Source organism: Mucor mucedo (assembly GCF_025094135.1).
Source record: "Mucor mucedo strain NRRL 3635 chromosome Unknown EV154scaffold_24, whole genome shotgun sequence".
In the NCBI taxonomy this organism is placed as follows: domain Eukaryota; kingdom Fungi; phylum Mucoromycota; class Mucoromycetes; order Mucorales; family Mucoraceae; genus Mucor; species Mucor mucedo.
Genome location: NW_026252308.1, coordinates 269,971 through 294,330, shown reverse-complemented (window position 1 = coordinate 294,330; position 24,360 = coordinate 269,971). Strand labels below are relative to the sequence as shown.

Genomic DNA, 24,360 nt, shown 5'->3' with positions numbered 1-24,360 from the left:
CAGCAGATATGCTTCTTATTAGACTTTTTGTAGGATAGCTAAAGACTTACTAAATGTAGAGAAATCCCAGAATTGTTTTGATGGTATTTATAAACTTTTTTTTTACAATGCTTAAAACTAATCCGACTTTAGAAAATAGAATATAACAGCTTTGTCACGATAAACAAATTTGATTTAGAGACAATTTCTCTGAACCTGATTGGCAGATTTAATTAATGGCACATATGCTAAATACGTGCTATTACAACGTTCATTGAAGATTATCTACGATAGACCAATATTTTTTTTTTAAAAAAAAACAATCTCAAAGTACATATCGTCAAATACAGTCTTTTATATAACGAAGCATTATTGCGTTTAAAAAACGGAAGACTAGTCACTCTAACATAATGTTATAAGTTAACAAATGTTATAGTCTCTCTTCACTAAAGTCGAAAAGACTATAATACAATCTTTCTGTAGTGTAAATTTTCTAAGTTTTTTTTGGCACATTCCATTACCAGAGGGTTGTTAAGAATATGGTCAACTAATTGATACCTAAAAAAATTTTTAATTGTTAAAGCTATTATTAAGATATACAGTGCTTTTTTTTTTGAAATTTCTGAAGCAAAAAGATAGAAAACAGAAATCAGTCGTTTTTGGCTTCTTTATTCGAAACTTAAAATTTACTGCCTTTAAATTTACATAGATTTAGGAGCTTATATTTGTCTCAGCACCCTTCAGTAAATTGGTCTATTTTGAGCCAATCATCTGACAAAAAAAAAAAAAAAAAAAAAACGTAGTAACAACTTTAGTGATGTTCCTACTTCGCTTAATCAAAGGACCGGAATAATTTTCAGGATGTTTTTCCGTGTATTTTTTTACCTGAAAGACAAATACGATCGTGTAACATCGGACCAAGACTGTCTTATTGATAGTAAGCACTAAATAGCTCTGTCTTTAAGAACAACACAAGTGTTTTAGCTTCTGGCTTATTCCCACAGTAAATAAGAAGATGGATGCCTCTTTTGACTCGACTCAGCCGCCGACGCCAACAACCTGTTCATTTGTAATGAGGAGCCGACAAAATTTCCTTTTATATTATTTATTGGCCGTAGCGGTCCTATTTGGCTTGCCGTGGACATATTTCTTTTTCCGTCGTAAGCATATAAATACACGTCTTTTACCCTGTATAATTCCTTCCAACAAAGATTATTTACACTATGATTTTCGTTGCGTTAGCAGCGTCACCAATTTTGTACGTTATTTATAACTTGTACTCAAAATACAATAATGTCTACAAGAAATATCAAGATGTTTTCTCAGGCTATGAAATGAAGGACACTCCTGAAACAGAAGACCCCATTACTTTACAGTTAACCTCCGGAAGTTTCCCATCCTGGTTAAATGGTATTATGTATCGTGTTGGTCCTGGTAAGTTTAACATCAAGCAAGATGATGGGTCTACTCTGGTTATCAAGCATGCTTTTGATGGCTTATCTTTTATGCACCGTTTCCGCATTGATGGCACTACGCAAACCTTGAAATATAACTCGCGCTGTTTAGCCAAGTCTCTGGAAAAAGCTTTAGCTCAAAATTCGTTCAAGGGTCTTATTTTTTTCGGTTTTATCCCAGTCTTGTCTTTCTCTAGATGGCTGTATCATTTTTGGGCTCGTCTGGATCAATATGTTCTTCGCCCTAGGTCAAGAGCTTCAAACAAAGCAGATGGTCATAACGTCGGTGTCACTGTAACTCCTAATTTCCCTCTTCCTTCAAAATGGGAAAAGAATAATCAATCGGTTCTGGTCTCCAAAACAGATGCAAACATCCTTCAAAAAATTCATGCTGAAACTTTAGGTAAAACTATAAAAGTCAATTTTCAAAAAAAAAAGACCAGATAACTCAAACGTAATTAATTTATAGTTCCTGAAAAGGTTTTCACTTATACTACATATGATGCCAAGTTGAAGGGCCAACTTTCCGCTGCTCATCATCAATCTGATCCTGACACGAAAGAAATCTTCAATTTCACTTTAAGCTATAATCCCAAACCTCGTCTTATTGTCTTTAGTACTTCTGAAGCAGGAAAAGTTACCGTCTTGGCCGATTTTACTCAACGTACGGACAAATCTAATTTTCAAGCACCCTATATTCATTCCTTCTGGCTTACCAAAAACTACGTGATCATCCCCGAGTCTCCCTTAATTTACAAGGACAAAGGCATTAACATGTTGCTTAATGGTAACATTATTTCTAGCATGACTTGGGAAAAGAACTCGCCTACGTATTTCCATGTCATTAGCCGTAATGGTGATGGTCTTGTTGCTTCTATCCCTGGTCCTGCCTTCTTTACCTTCCATGTATCAAATGCTTTTGAAACAGCTGACCCTGCAACTGGTGACATTATTTTAACTTTGGATTGTGCCTCTTTCTCAGATGGCAATATTGTGAACCAGGTTCATAAATTTGGTGCTTCTCATTACAAAGGCCCTGACTATACTCCTAAACCAAGCTCGGAATTTAATGGCACAACCTATCCTCCTCCTCGTCATGTTGATTTTGGTGATCTCAACCGTTACAAACTGAACCTAACTCAATCCAAGCATATTTCTACAGACTTAATGTGTAAGAACTTGGAATTCCCTAGAATCAACCAATCCTTTGCCGGAAATGCCAACTATCGATTTGTTTATGGTTGTGAACTATTGGGCTTTACAGAAAAGAGAGACGAAACCAACAGAATTGTCAAGGTCGATATCGATACTGGGGCTATCACGTATTACGGCGATGAGGGGTTCTACTGCTCTGAACCCATCTTTGTACCAAACCCCGAGGGTACAAGAGAAGATGACGGTGTATTGTTAAGTTTGGTCAACAACTTTGACTGTTGCTATTTAATTATCTTGGATGCCACCACATTGACTGAATTGGCCCGCTTTAAGATTGGTCAATTTACTGCTGTAACATTCCATGGTTCTTACGTTGATCATGAATTTGAGTCTATCAATATCAACTAATTTTTTTTTAAATAAATAAATACTCTAATATCGTTAAATTTTAAAGACACAGTAACATCTCTCTTTGTGCGCAAAAAATAGAAGGGAAGTACAACCTTATTATGTTTGTGACACCCAACCCCCTAAAGAACAATGAAATGAAAAAAGCATAAAAAAATAGCGCTAGACATCGTATATTTTAACCTCTTTCTTTTTTTATAATCACAACAATGATTATTGCTGCTGCTCTGGTCCTGATACCTGGAATATCTGTATATTTTCTGTATCTGAATTATAACAATGTATACAAGAAGTACCAGGCGATCTTCCAATCATACCAATTGACAGATACTCCTGAAACAGAAGAGCCAATTATTTTGCAATTGACAAATGGTGAAGTCCCTTCGTGGTTAAATGGTATCATGTATCGCATTGGTCCTGGTAAATTCAACATCAAGCAAAATGATGGGTCCACTTTTTCAATCAAGCACGCTTTTGATGGGCTTCCATTTATGCATCGTTTCCAAATTGATGGGTCAGCACAGACTTTAAAGTATAACTCCCGCTGTTTGTCAAAATCAATTGAAAAGAAAATTGAGCAAAAGTCATATAAAGGTATCATCTTTTTTGGTCATGTCCCCGTTGTGTCATTTTTGCAATGGATCTATCATTTTCTGAATCGTTTGGACAGTTTTATCCTTCGTCCCAGACCAGACGAGTCACCGGATGCTCACTCGGTTGGTGTAACAGCCACCCCAAATTTTCCTCTCCCATCTCATTGGAAGTCGGCAGGCCGTCAACAACCAGTCTTAGTCTCTAAAACAGATGCCAATATCCTGCAAAAAATTAACGCCGAAACTTTAGGTAAACTATATTATTTTTACTAAGCATATAATTTAAAATGCTGACGTATTAAATCTAGTGCCTGAAAAAGTCTTCAATTACACCACCTTTGACAAAAGATTGAAAGGTGAATTTTCTGCTGCCCATCACCAGTATGACTCTGAAACCAAGGAGGCATTCAATTTCACATTATCTTTTGCCCCCAGACCTCGTATGATTGTCTTTAGTACTTCAGATTCTGGAAATGTGACAATTTTAGCTGATATCACGCACCGCATGGACAAATCTCGGATCGGAGCACCTTACATTCATTCTTTCTGGTTGACCAAAAACTACATCATCATCCCTGAATCTCCCTTAACGTATCATGATAAATGCCTCAATATGTTGCTCAACGGCTCTGTTCTTTCTAGTATGGCTTGGCAAGATGATACGCCTACTTATTTTCATATAGTAAGTCGTAAAGGAGGTCTTGTAGCTTCTATACCTGTACCCCCCTTTTACACTTTCCACGTAGCAAACAGCTTTGATTCAATTGATCCCGTCACTGGAGATACTATTTTGACTTTAGATAGCGCTTCTTTTTCGGATGGTGATATTTTAAATCAATTGCACACATTTGGTACTGGCCATCCTAAAAGTATCGCTCTCAAGCCTGAACCATTTACCCGCTTTCATGGCATGGCCTATCCTCCTGCTCGCCAAGCAAAGTTTGGGGATCTTCAACGTTACAAGCTTAATTTAACTAAATCCGAACACATTTCGACGAATCTTTTGTGCAAGAATGTAGAGTTCCCTCGATTCAATCAAAAATTTGCCTTACAATCTAACAGTCAATTTATTTTTGGATGTGAGCTATTTGCTTATACAGAGAAAACAGACGAGAGTAGCGGATTAATCAAGGTTGATATGCTCACAGGTGATAGACTTCGCTACGGACAAGAAGGATATTCGTGTTCTGAACCCATTTTTGTTCCAAATCCTCAATCTTCGAGCGAAGACGATGGCGTATTATTGACTTTGGCAAATAACGTTGATTGTTGTTATTTGATTATCGTAAATTCTGTGACAATGAAGGAGCTCTCTCGCTTCAAAATTGGACAGTTTACAGCAGTGACTTTTCACGGATCTTTTGTTGATCATGAGTTTGAATCGATTAATATTAATTAAATAAAACAAACAAATAAAAAAGTTAAAAAAAAAAAGAAACCCCTCATTCTTTTGTTTGATTGACAGTGACAGATACTTTATTATTACAACTCATCTACAGAGAACCAGTTGTCCGGACGTTTACGCTCAATATCAGGAATACGCTCACAAACCTTTGCAATCCGGCATAGCAAAGCTTCATTCCACCATGTAGCCATGAATTGCAAACCGATAGGCATCCCTTCGTGAAAACCAGCTGGTACACTAACCGCAGGAATACCCGTGAGGTTAGCAAGCAGACAATAATATACAGCATCAACCGTAAGTTTAGCATTAGACATGCCATATGAGTGTGCCTTCTCAGGAATTTTAGGTGCAAGAATTCCTGTAGAAGGGCACAAGATCAAATCAATTTTCTGGTCTTCAAAGAAACCACGCAAGTGATTCATCATGCGTGTACGTACTTGTTGGGCACGTATATAATCCCGAGGCTGTAATGCACTTGTGGTGCCTGCCATGAGCCTGGTATGAGCTAAAAACTTGCGATAATTTTGAGGATAACGCGAAGCATAATTCGCCATTTCACTACAGATGGTGACGGTGTGTGCTATTTAGAGAGTGTTGTTAATGAATATTTGTTTACGTGAAATTATTGTAACAAACCTGTAGTAGTAATGTCCAAGTCAGGGATATCAATTTCTACTATGTGTGCTCCCAATTTCTGCAGATGCGATTTGAAAAAATTCAACTTTTCAAGAATGGCAGGTTCAAGAATACCGTCGTTCCATTCAGGCGTAACAGCAATCGTCAAATCCGATAAGTCAAGATAACGATCATAATCCTTGAGATTGACAATAGGCTGTAATAAAGAGTTTATATCCTTGGAATCAGGACCAGCAATAATTGAATATGTTAACGCCATATCATCTGCAGTGGCAGCGAGAGGCCCATAGGCGCCTAAAGAAGGATCAATGGTTGCACCACCATAACCAGAAACACGTGCAAATGAGGTTTTCAAACCATACAAACCACAGAAGCTGGATGGAATACGAACTGATCCACCTCCATCAGCGCCAATGCTGACAGGTACCAGACCGCCAGCAACAGAACCACTTGATCCACCACTTGATCCACCACATGAATATGAGATTTGATAAGGGTTTTCAGGAATGCCTGTATTGGGGTTTACGGTAAAGGTGTCCCAACCCAATTCGTTCATGGCTGTTGCTCCAATAATAATAGCACCAGCTTTTCTCAACTTGGTTACCAATGTCGAATCTTCCGCGGCGGGTGTTCCATCGTTTATGAAACAAGTGCCGACTTTTGTTTCCAGCCCCTTGATGTCCAACTCTTCTTTGATCGTAACAAATACGCCTTCCATTTGACTACGTGCTGTATTTGACTTATATCTCTCAGTTGACTCCTCAGCTTGCTCAAGTATATCCTGACAGATAAAACGCATCCAATTCATTTGTTTGCTCTTGTCCAATTTAATCAATAGCTTTTGTGCAATTTCTGTTGGCGTAGTTTTAAACTGTGAGTAAGCTTCGTGATAATCCCAAAATGACAGAAAAGGTGATACGCTTTTGTGCTCGGGGTCCAATCGAAGAATGGGCTAAATGATTTTTAAGTCAGTTTTTTTTTATTTATATATGAGTTGTTTGCTATAATTACCTGATCGAAAACAGCATCCTTAGGTGCGTTGATATAATTGAATGGTATACCCATCGTGTTTGGATGATCCTCAATATCATTTCTTTCTCTCAAATTAAGAAGTTGAGCGTCACCAGCAACCTTTTGGTTCGCAAAAGGGATATAATCGATAGCATTTGCAGCGAGACATAATGACCACCCATATAACTCTGGTGCGCTGAAAGCAGGCTTTTCATTAACCTATAAATATTCAGTCAATATTAAACCAGGTTTCAGGGTGAAAAAATTAACTTACAGTGTTTATTAAATTTTTATCAGTCATTTTTTGTATAGAGAGAGAGAGAGAGAGAAGAAAAAAAGAAAGAAAATGGCAAAAAGGAAAAAGAGTTTGAATTATATTATAATTTGGTGAAACACTAAAAAAGTTGGTGTAAACAAAAAAGACACAAAAGTGGGATAGGCAGTCCCTATTACATAAGAAATCTCCTCTACTTCTCTGTAAATGAATCAACCTCGGGTATCGAAGCAAGGTATCCTATATTTGAATATTGTGGCGGTAGAGATAACTTCCTTGGTCGTGGCTCTTTTGGCTGCATGTCTGTAAATCCTAATGACGTTGTATCGGCTACAGACCATCGTTTGTTACTCAGGGCTGTCTCTATACATTGGGTCAATAGCTCTTGATTTTCTATAACTGTAACGTGTTCTTCTTTTTTGTGTTGCTTTTTTTGATATAATTGCTTCAACGAAAACCGTTTCTTCTTTTTATTAACTGTGCTAGTCGTCGATGCTATTGTGTCATTGTCCTTTTTCTTATTAAATAAAAATCGATCGAGTAATGCCATAAGTGAATGTGTGAATAAAAAAAGAAAAAAAGAGAAAAGAAAAAGCGAAATAAAAGAGGAGCTATATTGTCAATTATAGGAAATGCAGGAGGCCAAAGCCACATCAAGAATTGATGTTTTGTCAAACGTGTTGGCTCTCCCCTTAGAATTTAAGTGAAAATATCTTTACGCAGTGATGTCATGTTTAACAACCGCCCATTACTCAATCGAGTTACTCTTTAAGCTCTTGTATGATATAATCAATTATAGTTGATTAAAATTAAGTCCATCGCATTCTATCACTATTCAACTAGTATATTCTTTCTATTGTATTAATTAAGTTGTATGCAACAAATAACAAAAGAAAAAAAAATCGGATTAGTAAGAACGATCGTTCATTGGCCGACTTCAATTCGCCATCGCAATATTTTGTAAGGGTAAAACTCTGTTTTCCAGCTTTTCTTCTCCACAATAATACTACTAAAATGAACGTTCTCCGTACTGCCGCCACCAAGTCTACTAGACAATGTAAACCACCGATAACACGTTAAAACTTTACAATGGACTAACAGTAAATCTCCGTTTAGTTGCTCGCTCTTTCCACGTCGCTCAACCCCGTTTGACAGGAAAGACCATTGAAGCTACTAAAGAGACTTTTGATTCTCTTGTCACCAAGGCCGATCACCCTGTCATTGTTGACTTTTACGCCGAGTAAGTTGTAGTCTCCTTTATAAAAATTTGCTCTAAACCTTTACTTGTTTTAGTTGGTGTGGTCCTTGTAAGATGTTGGGTCCTTTGTTAACAAAGTCTGTTGCTGGTAATCCTAAAGTTACTTTGGTCAAGATCAACGTTGATGATAACCAAGAAATCGCCTCTAAATTCAAGGTAGTATTCACACCATTGATATCATTGTAAGCAAAGTTATTTATATTCTCCTCTGTAGATTGCTGCTTTACCTACCGTTTCTGCTTTTAACAACGGAGAAGTTGTTGATTCATTTGTTGGTATGCGTAGTGGACCCATGGTTGAGCAATTCGTTAAGAAGCATGCTGACCTTGCTTAAACTTTTTGTAACATATATAAAAAAAAAGGAAACTCTATAATGTAAATTATAAAGATATGGGTGTGATTTAAGATACGTGTGTAAACAAGGATGTTGATCTTTTCGAATGTGTGACACGTTTAAGTCCCAGCTACAGAATATAAAGACGCGAGAGGAAAAGTTTTTTTTAGTCCTTTATCCAACCTTTTGATTCATTTAATAACCAATGCTTTCTATTTTGGGCCTCTACCTCTTCTCTCATTGAAGATAAACGTGATAAAAACACAATGTTGAGGAATAGAACCGAATTCGTTTTTTATTTATAAAGATTGAATATTTATGAAGGATTTTAAATTTGAACAGACATCTGAGAAAGAAGGGTAAACAACGGAACGAAAGGGAAGTAATTGTGTTTTTAAACGGACCAAAAGGACTTGAAATGGCAAACCCTTGCTCTCATTTATCTAAACTTGTTGGAAATTCTCTTTTCGCTTATGACGACAATTTTTAATAGGCTTGAATTGATAAATGTAAGCCAAATCAATGTAGTTTTCAATCCGAAGCCAAAGAAAAGAGAACAGAAAACCAGCTTTTGTATACTTGGGAATGGTGTTAACTTTTCAAATTTAACACATGATGAATATTTATGAAAGGCGAATATGATTTAACAAGCTTTATGTTTGTTTAACTTGAATTCAACTCATGATTTAATACTTTCTGATGTTAACATTTGTAAACCGCAGGCTTGCTTTAATCATTGTTTTTTTAAAAAATAAAAGAGCAATGCATCACTGAATAAACTGTATTAACATACCTTCATTTACGTGTGATTGTTTTCTATTATTGTTGGTGCACAGCACCACTAGCTTTTGGATATATGTATGAAATGATAGTGATGGTTCTGGCGTACCAAGATATTTGGAGGTGTTTATTAGCGTGTTTGTGGATATAAAGAAGTGGGGTGGGGGAATTTACAAATCGAGAACTTTTAAACAATCGCGTTCGGGTTCAAGGAGAGCGGCTTTCGCATTGCCACCCATTACTAGTTCTTCGATAGTTACTGCTGTTTGTTTATAGATGCGTTCGATTGACGTATTACGATGTTGACCCAAAGATACTATATAATCATTACATGAATAAGAAAAACAGTTTTTTTCGACGTATATCAAATTTTACCTAAGATCACCGAATTTAATTCGGCAGCTACTTTTTTGATGTATGGTAATTCAAACAAATAAGCGACTGCTTCGTTTTTCAGGTCACTATATGCCAAAGTAGAAAATGTTGTCTATAGTGGTGTAAGTCGATAGTTTTCTTCATGTCTTTTATAAGTTACCAATAGTTCTGCCTTCATCAATGAATTTTGCTCTAAATCAGATGCGTATTTTTGTTTAAGGTTATTGCCAAATTCCATTACATCTTCGAGGGTAGGTAGCACATGCTCAGTAATTTTTTGCTTTTTCTTTTTGGAATTATAAGGCTCTAGATCAGATTCGCTGATTCTACGTTTCATGGAGTTATCATTGCGCTCAGATACTTGTAGGCTCTGCGCTTCGTATTCATCGCTGGATGATTGATCAATATTGGCTTGTACTCGGCGAACCATCTCCAAAAACTTTCGACATTGCAATTTAAAATCTACTATTGGATTCTTCTCTAAAACAGAAGGATAGTGTCTATTACATAGTAGGATAGCTTTGTCAATTTTGCCTTCGATTATGCACTCTCGAATCTCTAAGCCGTGAATGAGTAACGATACATTATCCTAACCTATAAATTATATTACCTTGTCTATTAATCATTTCGGTATCTACATCAGGCAACTCGTCGGATTTTAGCTTCATTTCACCTTCTAAAGCAGCGGCAGATTTTAAAAACCCATGATGTCTTAAATATTCCATGACTACTTTATCAGCATGATCACTCTCTACAAACGCATTGATGACGGGAAAACGAGACACTACCGGTTCAATAGATTGCTTTGTGACGTCCTTTAGCAACTCCCTTTTTTCATTTGCTCTGTGTTGTTTTATATCGTACAAAAATGGTTTTGTGCCAAAGTTGGCCTCGATTTTTTCGCCTGCGGTTTTGAAACCGACAAATGGGTAAATGTCGGTTTCATAAATATCGTCAAATGCAATTCCCAGATAGATACCATTTATTGTATAAAACGCGGACATGTCTCTGAAGTCTACACCGCATCCGATAATATCTCCTGTGCCATAGGATGGTCCATAAGACTTTTCGGTACCTGGTCCTGAGTAGACCTTTCCATTTTCTGCATGATATCCCCACGAGTGTTCTTCCCATCCTATTTACATATATATTAAAAGCATCAATATATGCTATAGCAGTGATTCAGATAGACAAGTATAATATATCGCTAACCTGGAAAACGGTTTAGGCTATTGATGTTTCTACAAAATCCAATCCCAATATGCCCATCAATCCCTTTTGAAATCACTTGGATTTCAAAGTAGTATATTCCACATTGTTTCTTCATGGCGTGATTTGCCCTAACCGAAGCTACTTCCGTCCCATCCTTTCCATCGCCTATTTGTGATACCAGTTTAGACTATGACCTTGATAAATATATGACCTCGATCATTTTACCTGTATATGTTAATTCAAGATTATCTGAATTGACTCCTATAAAATCGCACTTTGGTCGAACATCCCAAGCACTAGGTAAGCGCAAATCTTGAATAAGCAAATTAAAGTCGTAACTGTTCCGATTTAACAAAGCGCTCAGGGCTGCATATTCTTGAACAGTTGGGACCTTTTTCCCTGCATTATTATTACTTGATGTTGGAGTATGTTCATAAAACGACATTCCGCTTCTTTCATCTAATGAGTGCTGTCTCAAACTATTAAGTGGCATGTTTTTATGGGCTACATTAGTCGGTTCCACCAAATCTTTTCGAGCTTCGTATTTGTAGTCATTCTTTTTGTTGAACAGAACGTACTGTTTCTTGACTAGACGATCGTATACTGTATTTGTAAGATAATCAGGTATATGTGGAATGCCTTCAGACTGTCTTGCATAAAACAACAATATTTCCTCTTTTATCGTTTTCTGGCTTGACCAACGTTGAGGGTTGTTGTTGCGAGCAGCTGTACTTAGTCCACGCAAAGAAGGGCCTAGAGCTCTATTTCTCGATTGTGATGCAAAGTCTCCTAAGAAAAAAGGTGATGACATGAGGGTTCTGTTACAGAAACAACAAAAAAAGTTTTTTTAAGAGTCTTAATTAAGGAGGTGGGGTACCGTGACTGAATTTCATTTTTATCAGTTCACCGTAACCAGTCAGAGTTTATCTTTTAAAAAAACATCTAACATTTACTTTCTTGGTCATCTATGATTTAGAAAGTAGGGTACCGATAGTAGGAACGGGGAAGCTATCAACGATGAAAACCCAGCTTCATCGCCAATTGTAGCTTGTCTTACCAGCGCCTTTCTTTTTTTTTTTTCTTTATTTTAAAATACAGCGGCTCCCATTCCTTTCTAAGATTTGTTTTCCTTACCGCTTAATCTTAAAAGTAACGACTTTTCCAGCTCTCTGATATGACATGTTACTTTTAACAAAAAGATGGTACTGCAAAGGCTTGGTATAAATGAGTTACGAGGAAGAAGAAATGATACGCTGAACATAGTTTTTTGTAAAAAAAATAAAAGAGTGAACAAAAAAGACCGCTTTTAGTTTATACAGCGCCTTTGCTGCTTTTGTTGAGATACGGTCTTACGTTAAATACACACACAAACACACACTTATTAATTAGCTCTGATATGCCCCACATATGAATGGCATAGAAGTTAAGAGATCATGTATTATTGTTGGACAAAAGCAATTCGTATTTATATTAAATGTTTATTTTTATGTATAAAGTTATGTATTCAGACTATGTATAATTTTTTTTGAATTTTTTGTTTTGTACAGTTTGTTACTTTTAACCTCGATGGGTACCCATAACAAGGGCCAATAAGGCCATTCTAACATAGAGACCATATCTCATTTGACGGAAATAGGCAGCTCTTTGATCGAAATCAACCTCAGGTTCAATTTCATTAACACGGGGAAGAGGATGCATGATAATCATTTGACTCTTGGCCTTGCTCAATACGTTGTTATTCAAGATGTACGCATCCTTGACACGACGGTATTCTTCTTCGGTATCGAAACGCTCCTTTTGAACACGGGTCATGTAGAGAACATCAGTAATACCAATGACTTCGTCTAAAGAAGCATAAACGTTTTGAGTGATACCAGCAGCGGCAACTTCTTCCATAACATCCTTGGGCATAGCCAAACTATCGGGACAGACATAGTTGATTGTAACTTGATAGTAAGCCAAGATCTTAACCAAAGAATGAACAGTACGACCATTCTTAAGATCACCGACCATGGTAATGCTTAAGCCGTTGACTGTACCTAACTCTTCACGAATAGTAAACACATCTAAGAAGGCTTGGGTGGGGTGCTCTCCGATACCATCACCAGCATTGATAATAGGAACCTTGGAGTGTTTGGCAGCAATTTGGGCACTTCCAGGTTGAGGATGACGTAAGACAATGAGATCAGTATAACAACCAAGAGTACGAACAGTATCAGAAAGTGTTTCACCCTTTTGAACAGATGAGGTAGTGGCACTAACAGAAACAACCTTACCACCAAGACGATACATGGCAGCTTCAAAAGAACATGAAGTACGAGTAGAAGGTTCAAAGAACATGGTGCTCATAACACGACCTTGCAATAAGTTGATGGATCCATAAAGTTCAACCATGTTACGCATTTCGTGAGCAACACCGAATAACAAATGAAGATCACTACGATCGAATTGCTTGGATCTCAAGATATGCTTACGATAGAAAGGAGAACGACTAACGACACGAGCAAGAGAAGCAGAGATTTCATAGCTAGGAGTTGCGAAAGCGACCAATTGTTGATCACTGGCACCAGCCAACTTGATGGGATCAAAAGGTTGGATGGACTTTCTTTCGGGAGCTGTTTCAGGGACATCAGAAATATCAGCATCAGAGGGTGTGGAATCGGCCTTCTTCTTGGGGGCAGGAACAACGAGTTCGGCCGCCTTAGCTTGGACAGAAAGATCACGACCTAATGAACCAGCAACTCTCAAGACACCATCCATAAAGACAGTAGTACCGTTGACAACAACACGGCTAATAGAGCCCTGAGTCTTTTTGCCAGCAAGAGGACCAGTGGTCCAAACCTTGGAACGATCCAACTCAACGTCAATGTAAGTATCAGTTTGAGGAGAAAGACCAAAAATACGTCTAGGGTTATCATTCATGCGTTCAGAGATATCTTGAATGGTTAAGCGACCTTGAGCAACAGCGGTCAAGAGTAAAGGCAAAGCTTCAGCAATACCGGCGGCATTGGAGGTGCTATCTAACTTGGCAGGAGTTGAGCCAACGGAGAAACAATCAATAACATGCAACTTCTTCCATAAGCCTTCTTGATCAGCAACAGATGGTAACAACTTGGAATCGACATCAGATTTGTTAAGGAAAAGGGAATAGATAGAAACATCACAAGTGACCTTCAATCCCTTGTTCTTGGTCATTTCGATCAATGCTAAATCATCCTTGGTGGTGACGTTAGAAACATGAATAACACGGCTGTGAATAGAAGCAAGCAATAAGATAGAAGCAAGATCTGTGGCCTTGGCTTCAGTAATCATCACTTGATTGCTGGGCCATGAATCAAAGACGGAATCAAAGACAGAAACATTACCACTACCAATCTTATCAGTATCGATATAAACTGCGGCGGCTTCGGAAGCAACAGAATCAAGTTGATCGGCGTTTTCAGCGGTAGCTGTAATACTGAGTAAATAATCAACACTGGCATTCTTGTGAGCAGCACTACTCATGGTTTCAAGAGAGGCTTGATCCTTGACATCATCACAAACAGCAGAAATAGTAGTGAAACCTGACTTTAATGAAGTGTTGGTAACTGTAGCAAGATCTTCAGTAGAAGGCAAGAAAGCATTAATATTGAAAAGACCAGGAAGAGTAGCGGTGTTGCTGCTGCTCTTGAAATCAATACCCAAGATTTCGAAATCCTTCTTGCGAGCAAGGGCTTCAACGAACAATTTAGCACACTTGACATTGGTTAAAAGAGGAATATCATAATCAACAGCCATACGACGAGAACGGTAACCCTTGGACATGTAAGAGGCGGGTCTGCGGAATCTGTTACGAGAAGGCAGGTTGACATATAAATCGATCATGTTGTTGGATAAATGTTGTTGAAGAGAGTATTCAGCCTTGATTTGATCATCGGTATCGGCATCTAAAGTATCGAGATGCTTGACTGGAATGCCATGTTCAGAAATGAAATCAGCAGTACCAGTAGTAGCGAAGAGACTATAACCGAGTTCGTGCAATCTCTTGACAGAAGGTAACATCTCAATCTTCTCTTTATAAGAACCAATAGAGAATAAAATGTTCTTTTTGGGCAATGAGAAACCAGTAGCTAAAAGAGCCTTTAAGTAAGCTTGATACTTGTCTTTACCGAAACAAGCGACTTCACCAGTAGAGGCCATCTCGACACCCAAAATAGGATCAGCACCAGACAAACGGCTGAATGAGAATTGAGGGACCTTAATACCGACATAATCCTTAGGCATAGCAATCTTGGGGTAAGGTGTGACAGGAAGACCCAACATGGCAAGAGTAGCCATCTCAACCAAATCAATACCGGTGACCTTGGAGACGAAGGGGAAAGAACGAGCAGCACGAACATTACATTCGATGACCTTAATTTCATTATCCTTGGCAATGAATTGAATATTGAAAGGACCAGTAATGTTTAAGGCACGACCAATTTTGGCAGTAGCAACTTCAATCTTACGAACAGTCTCGGGATCCAAATCTTGAGGAGGCAAAATCAATGTAGCATCACCAGAATGAACACCAGCATTTTCAACATGTTCAGATACAACATGCATGATCATTTTACCATCTAATGCAACAGCATCCATCTCGATTTCCTTAGCATCTTCAATATACTTTGAGATAACAACAGGGTAGTCGCGAGAGACAGCAGCAGCTTCCTTAAGGTAAGACTCAAGATCATCTTTGGATGAAACAACGTTCATGGCAGCACCAGAAAGTACATAAGAAGGTCTGACCAAGACAGGATAACCAACCTTTTCACAGAAAACTTCGGCTTCTTCGTAACTAGTCAATTCTTTCCAAAGAGGTTGATCAACACCAATGTTGTCACACATACGGGAGAACTTGTAACGATTTTCAGCGTTATCAATCATTTCAGGAGAAGTACCAAGAACCTTGACGTTTTGACGATGGAGAGGCAAGGCGATGTTGTTAGGTGTTTGACCACCCATAGCCATCAAGACACCAGAAGATTTTTCAATCTCATAGATATCCAATACACGTTCCATGTTAATGTTTTCGAAATAAAGTCTATCGGCTTCGTCATAATCAGTGGAAACGGTTTCGGGGTTATAATTGACCATGACAGTCTTGATCTTTTGTTCACGAAGAGTACGAATAGCACGGACAGCACACCAATCGAATTCGACTGAAGAACCAATACGATAAACACCAGAACCAAGAACCATGACACCATTATCATCAAAAGTAATATCATGTTCAACTGCATTGTAGGTCATATACAAATAATTGGTAAAAGCAGGGAATTCAGCTGCAACTGTATCGATTTGCTTGACAAAGGGAGTAACTCCGAATTCTTGACGAAGACGACGAACAGCCAATTCGTTACTGTTAATTCTGTTGGCAATTTGACGATCAGAGAAACCCAATTGCTTGGCAGAACGGATCAAGTTACCGGGGAGGTTAGCCTTAGTAAAGCCAGTGAGACGATCACCGAGGTTATTAATTCGCATCAACTTGTTCAAGAACCACTTGTCAATCTTTGTGAGTTCCCAAATACGATCTACAGTGTAACCCTTTTCCATGGCATTTGCAATAGCAAACAAACGTTGATCAGAGGGATGAGTAAGCTCATATTCAATATCTTCATCCTTGATAATATCGGACTACAAAAAAATTTGATTTGAGTATATGGTACATATTAAAAAGTTGTTTTTTTTACTTACAGAGACAAAGCCATCGAGATTATAGTCAATAGCACGAATAGCCTTTTGCATAGTTTCTTCGAAGGTACGACCGATAGCCATCACTTCACCAACAGATTTCATGGAAGAAGAAAGGGCAGTGCTGACACGGTTGAATTTCTTGAGATCCCAACGAGGAATCTTGACAACGACATAATCAAGAGAAGGTTCGAAACAAGCACAAGTGACCTTTGTGACACTGTTCTTAATTTCATTTAAGGGAATACCCAAACCAAGCTTGGCAGCCACAAAGGCAAGAGGGTAACCAGTAGCCTTTGAGGCAAGAGCGGAAGAACGAGAAAGACGAGCATTGACCTCAATAATACAATATTCTTTGCTGAAGGGGTTCAAGGCATATTGAATGTTACATTCACCGACAACACCCAAATGACGGATCACATTAACAGCAGTAGTACGGAGCATATTGTAGTCTTCATCGGATAAAGTTTGAGAAGGAGCAACAACAATAGAATCACCAGTATGGATACCAAGAGGATCGAAATTCTCCATGTTACAAACAGTAATACAGTTATCTTGACAATCACGAACAACTTCGTATTCAATTTCCTTCCAACCCTTCATCGACTTCTCAATCAGAACTTGAGGAGAAGTAGCAAAAGCCTTGTTACAGAGAGCAATTAATTCCTTATCGTTATCAGCAAAACCTGAACCAAGACCACCAAGAGCATAAGCTGCACGTACAATGACAGGGTAACCAATGTTATTAGCAGCAGTAATAGATTCCTCAACAGTGACAGCAGAAGCGGAAGGAGCACACTTTTCGTCGATTTCGTAAAGTGCTTGAGCAAATAAATCACGATCTTCGGTAGTAATAATGGTATCAATTTGAGTACCAAGAACCTTGACACCAAGAGCTTCAAATTCATCCTTCAATGCAATACCAACACTAAGAGCAGTTTGGCCACCAAAGGTAACATAAATACCATCAGGCTTCTCGAACTCAATAACCTTGCGAACAAATTCGGGTGTAACGGGCAAGAAGTAAACCTTATCAGCCAAACCCTTGGATGTTTGGATAGTGGCGATATTAGGATTAATCAAGACAGTATAAATACCTTCTTCCTTCAAAGCCTTGATAGCTTGCGAACCAGAGTAATCAAATTCACCAGCTTGACCGATAGAAAGACCACCAGAACCAAGAACCAACACCTTTTCAACGTGAACACGAGGGTTCTTCTTAATATTTTCAGCCTTGGTACCACCGGGCATTTGAACAGGCACTAAAGATTTAGTATCAAGACACTCCTTGATGTTTTGAATAAAGACATCAAACAAGAATTCAGTATCGCGAGGACCAGGAGTAGATTCAGGATGGAATTGAACAGAGAAAATGGGTAATTTTTCATGAATCAAACCTTCATTGGAACCATCGTTGGCATTCACAAAGAGTTCGCTAAAATTCTCGGGAAGAGTAGAAGCATCTACAGCATAACCGTGATTTTGAGATGTAATGTAACAACGACCGGAAATCATGTTGGTACAAGGAATGTTGTGACCACGGTTACCATATTTCATCTTTATGGTTTTAGCACCAGAGGCAAGTGCCATAACTTGATGACCCAAACAAATACCAAAGATAGGCTTCTTGATATTTTGAATATATGTACGAACACGAGAGATAGTAAGTTCAATAGTAGTGGGATCACCAGGACCGTTAGAAAGGAAAAGACCGTCATATGAATCAACGGGCTCGGCATTGAAATCATAATCCCAAGGAACGACCTTGAGCTCAACACCACGATAGACAAAACAACGGATTTGATTATACTTCATACCAATATCCACAGCGATGACACGCATGGTACGACCGCTAGGGGTCTTAATGGCATTCTTGGGATCAGGATAATAGACCTTGGGTTCCTTAATAGAGACTTCGGCAACCAAGTTACGTTCATTAGGATCAACCCACTCGACAGTTTCGTAATCATTCATCCAACGCTCAAGACCATCATCCTGGATAGAAAGACCTAAGGCAGCGTGATCAAGACCATTACCAGCAGACTTCTTGGGGAATAAGATCTTGGCCAAAGTAACACCTTGATCTCTAATTTTCTTGGTCATGGCACGAGTATCGATACCATAGAGAGCAGGAACGTTGTTCTCCTTGAGCCAGGTAGCAAGGGATGACTCGGCAAGATAATGAGAGTAATCAGTGGCATAACTACCGACAATCAAACCAGCGACATGAATTTGGTTAGACTCGAATCTCTTGGGGAGATCTGTCAATAATTCATCCATCTCAGTACGAGAAGGTACACCATAATTACCAACCAATGGGAAGGTAACAACCAGAATTTGACCACGATAAGATGGATCCGTCAAAGATTCGGGATAACCAACCATACCTTTTTTTTTTAAACACACCATTAAACCCCGCTCCTTTGACTTACATTGTAATCCTTATCCCTTCCCACTTACCTGTTTGGAAAACACATTCACCAGAGATACTTTGAGTTTCGGAACCAAATGAGATACCTTGGAAACTTGTTCCGTCTTTCAACACAAAGGCAGCAGTTGTGACATCTTTGGGGTCTTCCAACGCAGCAGCGGGTCTATGAGGAGCTGTGGGAGATCTAGGAGAACGCGCAATAGGCGTAGCATTAGCAGCAGGAGCTGTGATATGGGCAGCAAGGACCATGGGTGCGATACCATTAATAGTAGGAACAGGAATATTGGAAACCATGATTAAACTGTTATGATATATTAGTTCATGTTTCTATATGTATACGTTATAGTATAGCATAATTATTTACTCTTTGTCTTGTCAAATACAATGGTAGTGGAATTTAAAATGTACGGTACACAAAAAGCGTCAATGAAGTGATGTTTAAAAAGTAAAGAAAGTGGGATTTTATTATAAAAAAAAGTGTATCTCGGAATTTGTCAGCCAAGGGAGCTGAGAAGTTCATGAGATATACAATAATGCTGCCCTTTTATACTTTTTCAGAATTTAATTTTCTGATTCCGACACGTAATTATAGATCTAGCTTCTTCCTAGTTTTCTTAGTTTGTTCCTGTTACTGTTACTTGATGAGTAAATTCAAAATAACTATATGCATACAAAATATAAAACTTTTATTTCAAGCATTCCTTTTTTTTTTTTCTATTTTTTTTTTTCATTTGCCTGGTATACATTTACACTTGTATGACTGTCAAAGAGGGTATGAGTAACATCTTTGATCTGCTAGTGACACTGTAAATAGCAGTCAAGCACATCACAAAAAAAAAAGATCGCGAGAGCCGGTCTTTTAAATTAAGATCTTGTAAATAGTCATTGGGACTGCATTTTAAACGAAAATTTAATCGTATTTTTTTTTGTGGAGGTAATCCTCATAATAGTCATATTATCAGATTTAAAAGTAAAAGTTCTCCATAAATATATTCTTATTATTATTACTTTACACCTGTTTGAATCCTTGGACTGATTCCCTTAGTTTTTCAGTCGTTCATTTTGTAAAGTCTAATTACATACAAACGGAGTTTTGTCGAAAGCATATATGCCTGCCATCAGTTGCCATAAACGGTTAGAGAATCTGTGATCTGAGCACGTTACACAGTGGTAAAGACCCTTTTTCATCAGATAAAAAACATGCATGGAACTTGATTTTTTCGGCGTTGATATACGCGCTCTTGCTCCCTCTATGTTTTTTGCCTCCGGAATATCAACTTAATCTTTCAAATGCAGAACAGAATGATCTTCCCTTACATATGCCTATTTTATCTTTTTTAAATATTTAGAAATATTTAAAGAAAAAAAAGTTAATACCACTCAATATTTGATTATCAATACAATACTCAATCATAAAAGATCCATTTGAACATGAGTGATTTGGGAAAATATAATACTACAAGGTTAAGTTGTTATTGATTGGTATAAAGGAAGATAGATAGACCAATGACGGTATTTCGTTTTTAGTACAAGTTGATGAAATAATAACTTGTCAAGAAATAGAATCTGCCTGTCAAATACGTAGAATAAAATGAGAGGATGCAATGCTGATAAAATATTAGTATGTCAAATACACATATATATATATATTACCATCTGTGTTATACTTGGTAGTTAGAGCATTTTGTTGTTGATACTGAATGAAAGACAACAAATATTTTTTCTAAAAAAAAAAAAAGAAAAAGAAAGGTTTTTTTTCAGAAGATTTTAGACATGTTAGCAAAGCTAATAATAATAACAATAATAATAATAACGAAAAAGAGGGTATCGTCAAATGATTCGAATCCAATTTACGCAAGATGTATGCCGGCTTACTTTGGCATTGTTTCAAAACCTTAACCTTGCAGAGTTATTAAAAGGGAATAGTTTGCATTACTATGCACGTTACATGCAAGTGCTTTTAGCGTGAAAAAATTAGCAGCACTTGCATGCGAGTGAAAAATAGAAAGAGAGAGAGGGTTGGCTCACAATTTTCATCCGCATTATATGAGTTGTTTATATTATGAACTCTTTTTGCAAAAAATAAAAATAGACATAATCATTGTTATTGTTTGTTTTAGTACGTGTAACGCCGAAATCGCCGTCCTATGTTTGGCTTTTATATAGATTATCAAGAAATCAACAAGTACTTGTTTCAGTTGATCAAGAGAGTCTTTTCAATAATAATAAAGAAGCACATCATTATATTATGTTGAGCACAAAAGTATCCAGGTATGACTTAATCCGATTGCCAGACAAATAAAGAAGAAAGGGAGAAGCCATTATAGCATTACAATCCATAATAGTACAAGGTCGGTATCATTGGTACCTAATTTATGTTGCAATAAACATAATGCCTATAAACCAAAAATTTGTACAAAAGATGTTTTGCTTGCTCTCTTATCTTGTTGAGAAAATTCGTTATTCTGTTTATTTTGTATATAATAGTATCAGTATAATAAAAAAGCCTTGTAGCTTTAAAAAGAGAAAAATAAACTTCGGAAACATGTTGGACTTGCAAGGTTACAGACACAGAGACATCAAAAGGAAGGAGAGGAATTCCCCAGATTTCAAATACATTAAATTTTCGGTTGTCTTAGTTCAAGATATGACGTTTTTTGTCATTCTACTGGAGTAAAATGTCACGTTACTTCGGTGCCAAATCAACAATATCGCAAACCACAATCTGGTCAGCAAACCGTGTTTACAGTGTTATATAATTGCTCTAGAATGGATGTAACGGTATGTTTTGCGATACTTTATTTTTTCCTGATGAAAAAGTGTTCTATGCCTTTTTGCTCCACACTTTTAAGATTATTGTGTCGTTTTTCCCACTCTTTTGTAAAAATAGTAACAAGATATTGAGCACGAAAAAAAAAAAAGAAAAAAAAACCTTCAATGAGTCATTTACACAGAACTTGTGGACGAAACACACGTTTAATCTTTTTTTGTTTTTAGTGCGCTTTGTTTCAAAATTAACCTTTGATGCTTAACGAAAACGACAGTAATTTGGGAACAACGAACAAATAAGGAAAATAAGAAGCTCTTTAAATTTTGCACTATATTTTTTGCGCTAAAATATAAACGGAAACAAAAAAAACATGTACAACGTGTTGATGTGCTACGTTGAGGAAGTTATAGGAAAAGGTTGTATACAGGCTTTACAAAACAAAAGTACGCAACAAAATTATTCTGATAATGTTACAATACTAGAAATTCATTCCTTCTACTACGTTCTGTAATTTGAGCGAAGTTCATATCTAAAAAGTTCTTCGCGTGCAGATAATAAAACAAAAAAGCTAGGCATTTGTATGAAATAAAGGCGGCGATCGTTGTCCACTGTTCCACATAAGCGGAATTAAAGGCGGAGAAAAGAAGCCACTGCAACTGTTCTTTTAGTCCCTATTAAGTAATTTAAAAAAAAAAATTGGTAGAACCACTTATTCTGTTGCTGTCTTCTAGGCCGGCCTACAACCAATCATTTTTTATTTCCATTATCAAGGAGCTGCTGTCCCTTCTATCATCCGATCTGTCAGAAAAGTAAGCCTTTTGCCAAAATGATGTCGCAAGAAAAAAATTTAAAGTGTCGTATGTTTTTAGAAAAGAGTGTCGCATATTTCAGGAAAATAGTGTCGTGCTTTTCAAAAAATAAATATGTCGCATATTGCATATAGCTGTTGATTGAATAGGGTGGCCTGCACCGAATAGCGTGCAAACATTTTAAAAGATGACTTGCCTTTGCAATTATTTGAGGAATAGTGCCTTTTCTACTTCTTAAATCGTATGAAAGTAACAGATAACGTAAAAAGGTTAGTTAGTAATGACTCTTGTTTCTTTCAAAAGACGCTAAATCGAAAAAGATATATTGCGATATTGCGGCTGCGGCTAGTCTTTGCTATAGGAGGGCGACCTCCTACGCAGGGCTCTTGAGTTTTGTTGGAACTCACAGGCTGTGAATAACAGTGGTTTGCACTGTCAATAACAGTGGTTTGCACTGTGAATAACAGTGTTTTCACTGTGAGTAACAGTTTTTCATTGTGAATAACAATTTTTCATTGTGAGTAACAGTTTTTCACTGTGGATAACAGTTTTGCACTGTGAATGGTTGTGCGTTTACTGGTCTGCTGTTATTGAACAGAATTGATGTAAGTGGTATAAAAAAAATACGTTTATTTTATCTTACTGAGGTAAAAAGTGACTAAACCGCTATTATTTAGGATACAAAACATCATGGGATGCAAGATTGATCTTTTGCTTTCGTCATCCCAAGTAAATATCTCTTCTTGCGAGTGGAAAGCAGAGAATGTGAGCCCTCCTGTTGCTAGAAGGCAAGAATGCAAAAACCTGGGAGTAAACGCATCCATTTTAGAAGCATTACTTAGGCTCCCCCATGAACAGAACGACAGCAATAGGAATCCTTTCATCTTAATGTATTCCGATTGAATTGGTAGTGACGGATGCATCAATGCCATGGTAAAAGAAGACAATGTCTTGGTGATGTGTTTATCCCGCAAAGTCTGCATGAGATCGATGAACAATTCAAGCTGACAATCAAGCTGTTATATACTTGGAAGGTGAGCTTGCTTCTAAAAATAAATCCAGTATTCGGTTTTTTATTAATTTTTTAAATAGAAAAACATGAATATATTGGTCGGACTGGTTTTACAAGGAATCAACAAGAAAAAAAGAGATTAAATAAAGCAAAAATGTCAGTCCCCAACAACATAAATGAAGAGCCCAGGTTTATAATTTTTACACCAAAAGGAAATAGGAGACGAGCTTCAGAATTTCAAGATCATCCTCCTCAAGATTGAAGTATCATATGACATCTTTTATAAATATCCAGTATCATATATAATCTTTTATAAATATCCAAATCAAGTTAAAATAAATATCTTATTAGCCATCTCACCAAATGTATAGTCTTTTTTTTTTTTTTTTTTTTTTTGTATAGGATCTGAAGATTTGGGGGTTAAAAGACTGTAGAATTACAGAAGAAAAGGATTTTGTTTGGGAAATATAAACAAAATGAAATAACTTTCGTTATGTGCCGTTACGATGCGGAATAATTATTTAGAGACAGAGTTGAGAATGAGGTGAGGAATAATAGGGACGGCGTCGAAAATAAAACGCCAGTAAGCTAACCAAATACTTTGAATAGTACAAGCAGTAATTTGATACGTAGGCAGCTCAGGATGAAGGAGGGACAATGGGCTATCTTTACTGAAGTTTTCCAGCAGTAATAGTGAAAGAATTTCGGATAGAAAGGAGGCGGTGGATTGGGAGTTCGCGGTGGGTGAG

General features: G+C 37.3%; 6 protein-coding genes across 6 annotated transcripts; 3 read left to right on the top strand and 3 right to left on the bottom strand.

The window, feature by feature from the left end:
* Positions 1 to 1,173: 1,173 nt before the first annotated feature.
* Positions 1,174 to 2,996, top strand: EV154DRAFT_582957 (carotenoid oxygenase; the record flags this gene model as incomplete). The annotated part of the gene is made up of 2 exons (XM_051606690.1): positions 1,174 to 1,836; positions 1,903 to 2,996. Exons 1-2 carry the CDS (start codon positions 1,203 to 1,205, stop codon positions 2,994 to 2,996), a joined length of 1,728 nt encoding a protein of 575 aa, XP_051459986.1. The 5' UTR covers positions 1,174 to 1,202.
* Positions 2,997 to 3,205: 209 nt separating this feature from the next.
* Positions 3,206 to 4,988, top strand: EV154DRAFT_582955 (carotenoid oxygenase; the record flags this gene model as incomplete). Its single annotated transcript, XM_051606689.1, has 2 exons — positions 3,206 to 3,839; positions 3,898 to 4,988. 2 exons carry the CDS (start codon positions 3,206 to 3,208, stop codon positions 4,986 to 4,988), a joined length of 1,725 nt encoding a protein of 574 aa, XP_051459985.1.
* Positions 4,989 to 5,034: 46 nt separating this feature from the next.
* On the bottom strand, positions 5,035 to 7,036 carry EV154DRAFT_501609 (amidase signature domain-containing protein). The gene is made up of 4 exons (XM_051600712.1): positions 6,916 to 7,036; positions 6,642 to 6,860; positions 5,631 to 6,582; positions 5,035 to 5,574 (listed from the first exon to the last, which is right to left on the bottom strand). The coding sequence occupies exons 1-4, from the start codon at positions 6,940 to 6,942 to the stop codon at positions 5,072 to 5,074; spliced, it is 1,701 nt and encodes a 566-aa protein (XP_051459984.1). The 5' UTR covers positions 6,943 to 7,036; the 3' UTR covers positions 5,035 to 5,071.
* A 1,033-nt stretch (positions 7,037 to 8,069) lies between these two features.
* Positions 8,070 to 8,507, top strand: EV154DRAFT_416768 (thioredoxin-like protein; the record flags this gene model as incomplete). Its single annotated transcript, XM_051595757.1, has 3 exons — positions 8,070 to 8,155; positions 8,209 to 8,329; positions 8,388 to 8,507. Coding segments are annotated over 3 exons (327 nt in total), but the record flags the coding sequence as incomplete, so codon positions are not given.
* A 1,739-nt stretch (positions 8,508 to 10,246) lies between these two features.
* On the bottom strand, positions 10,247 to 11,685 carry EV154DRAFT_416762 (concanavalin A-like lectin/glucanase domain-containing protein; the record flags this gene model as incomplete). Its single annotated transcript, XM_051595756.1, has 3 exons — positions 10,247 to 10,797; positions 10,875 to 11,039; positions 11,100 to 11,685. The coding sequence occupies 3 exons, from the start codon at positions 11,683 to 11,685 to the stop codon at positions 10,247 to 10,249; spliced, it is 1,302 nt and encodes a 433-aa protein (XP_051459982.1).
* A 647-nt stretch (positions 11,686 to 12,332) lies between these two features.
* On the bottom strand, positions 12,333 to 19,520 carry EV154DRAFT_146141 (uncharacterized protein). The gene is made up of 4 exons (XM_051594085.1): positions 19,385 to 19,520; positions 19,050 to 19,321; positions 16,593 to 18,976; positions 12,333 to 16,532 (listed from the first exon to the last, which is right to left on the bottom strand). The coding sequence occupies exons 2-4, from the start codon at positions 19,312 to 19,314 to the stop codon at positions 12,432 to 12,434; spliced, it is 6,750 nt and encodes a 2,249-aa protein (XP_051459981.1). The 5' UTR covers positions 19,315 to 19,321; positions 19,385 to 19,520; the 3' UTR covers positions 12,333 to 12,431.
* Positions 19,521 to 24,360: the final 4,840 nt, after the last annotated feature.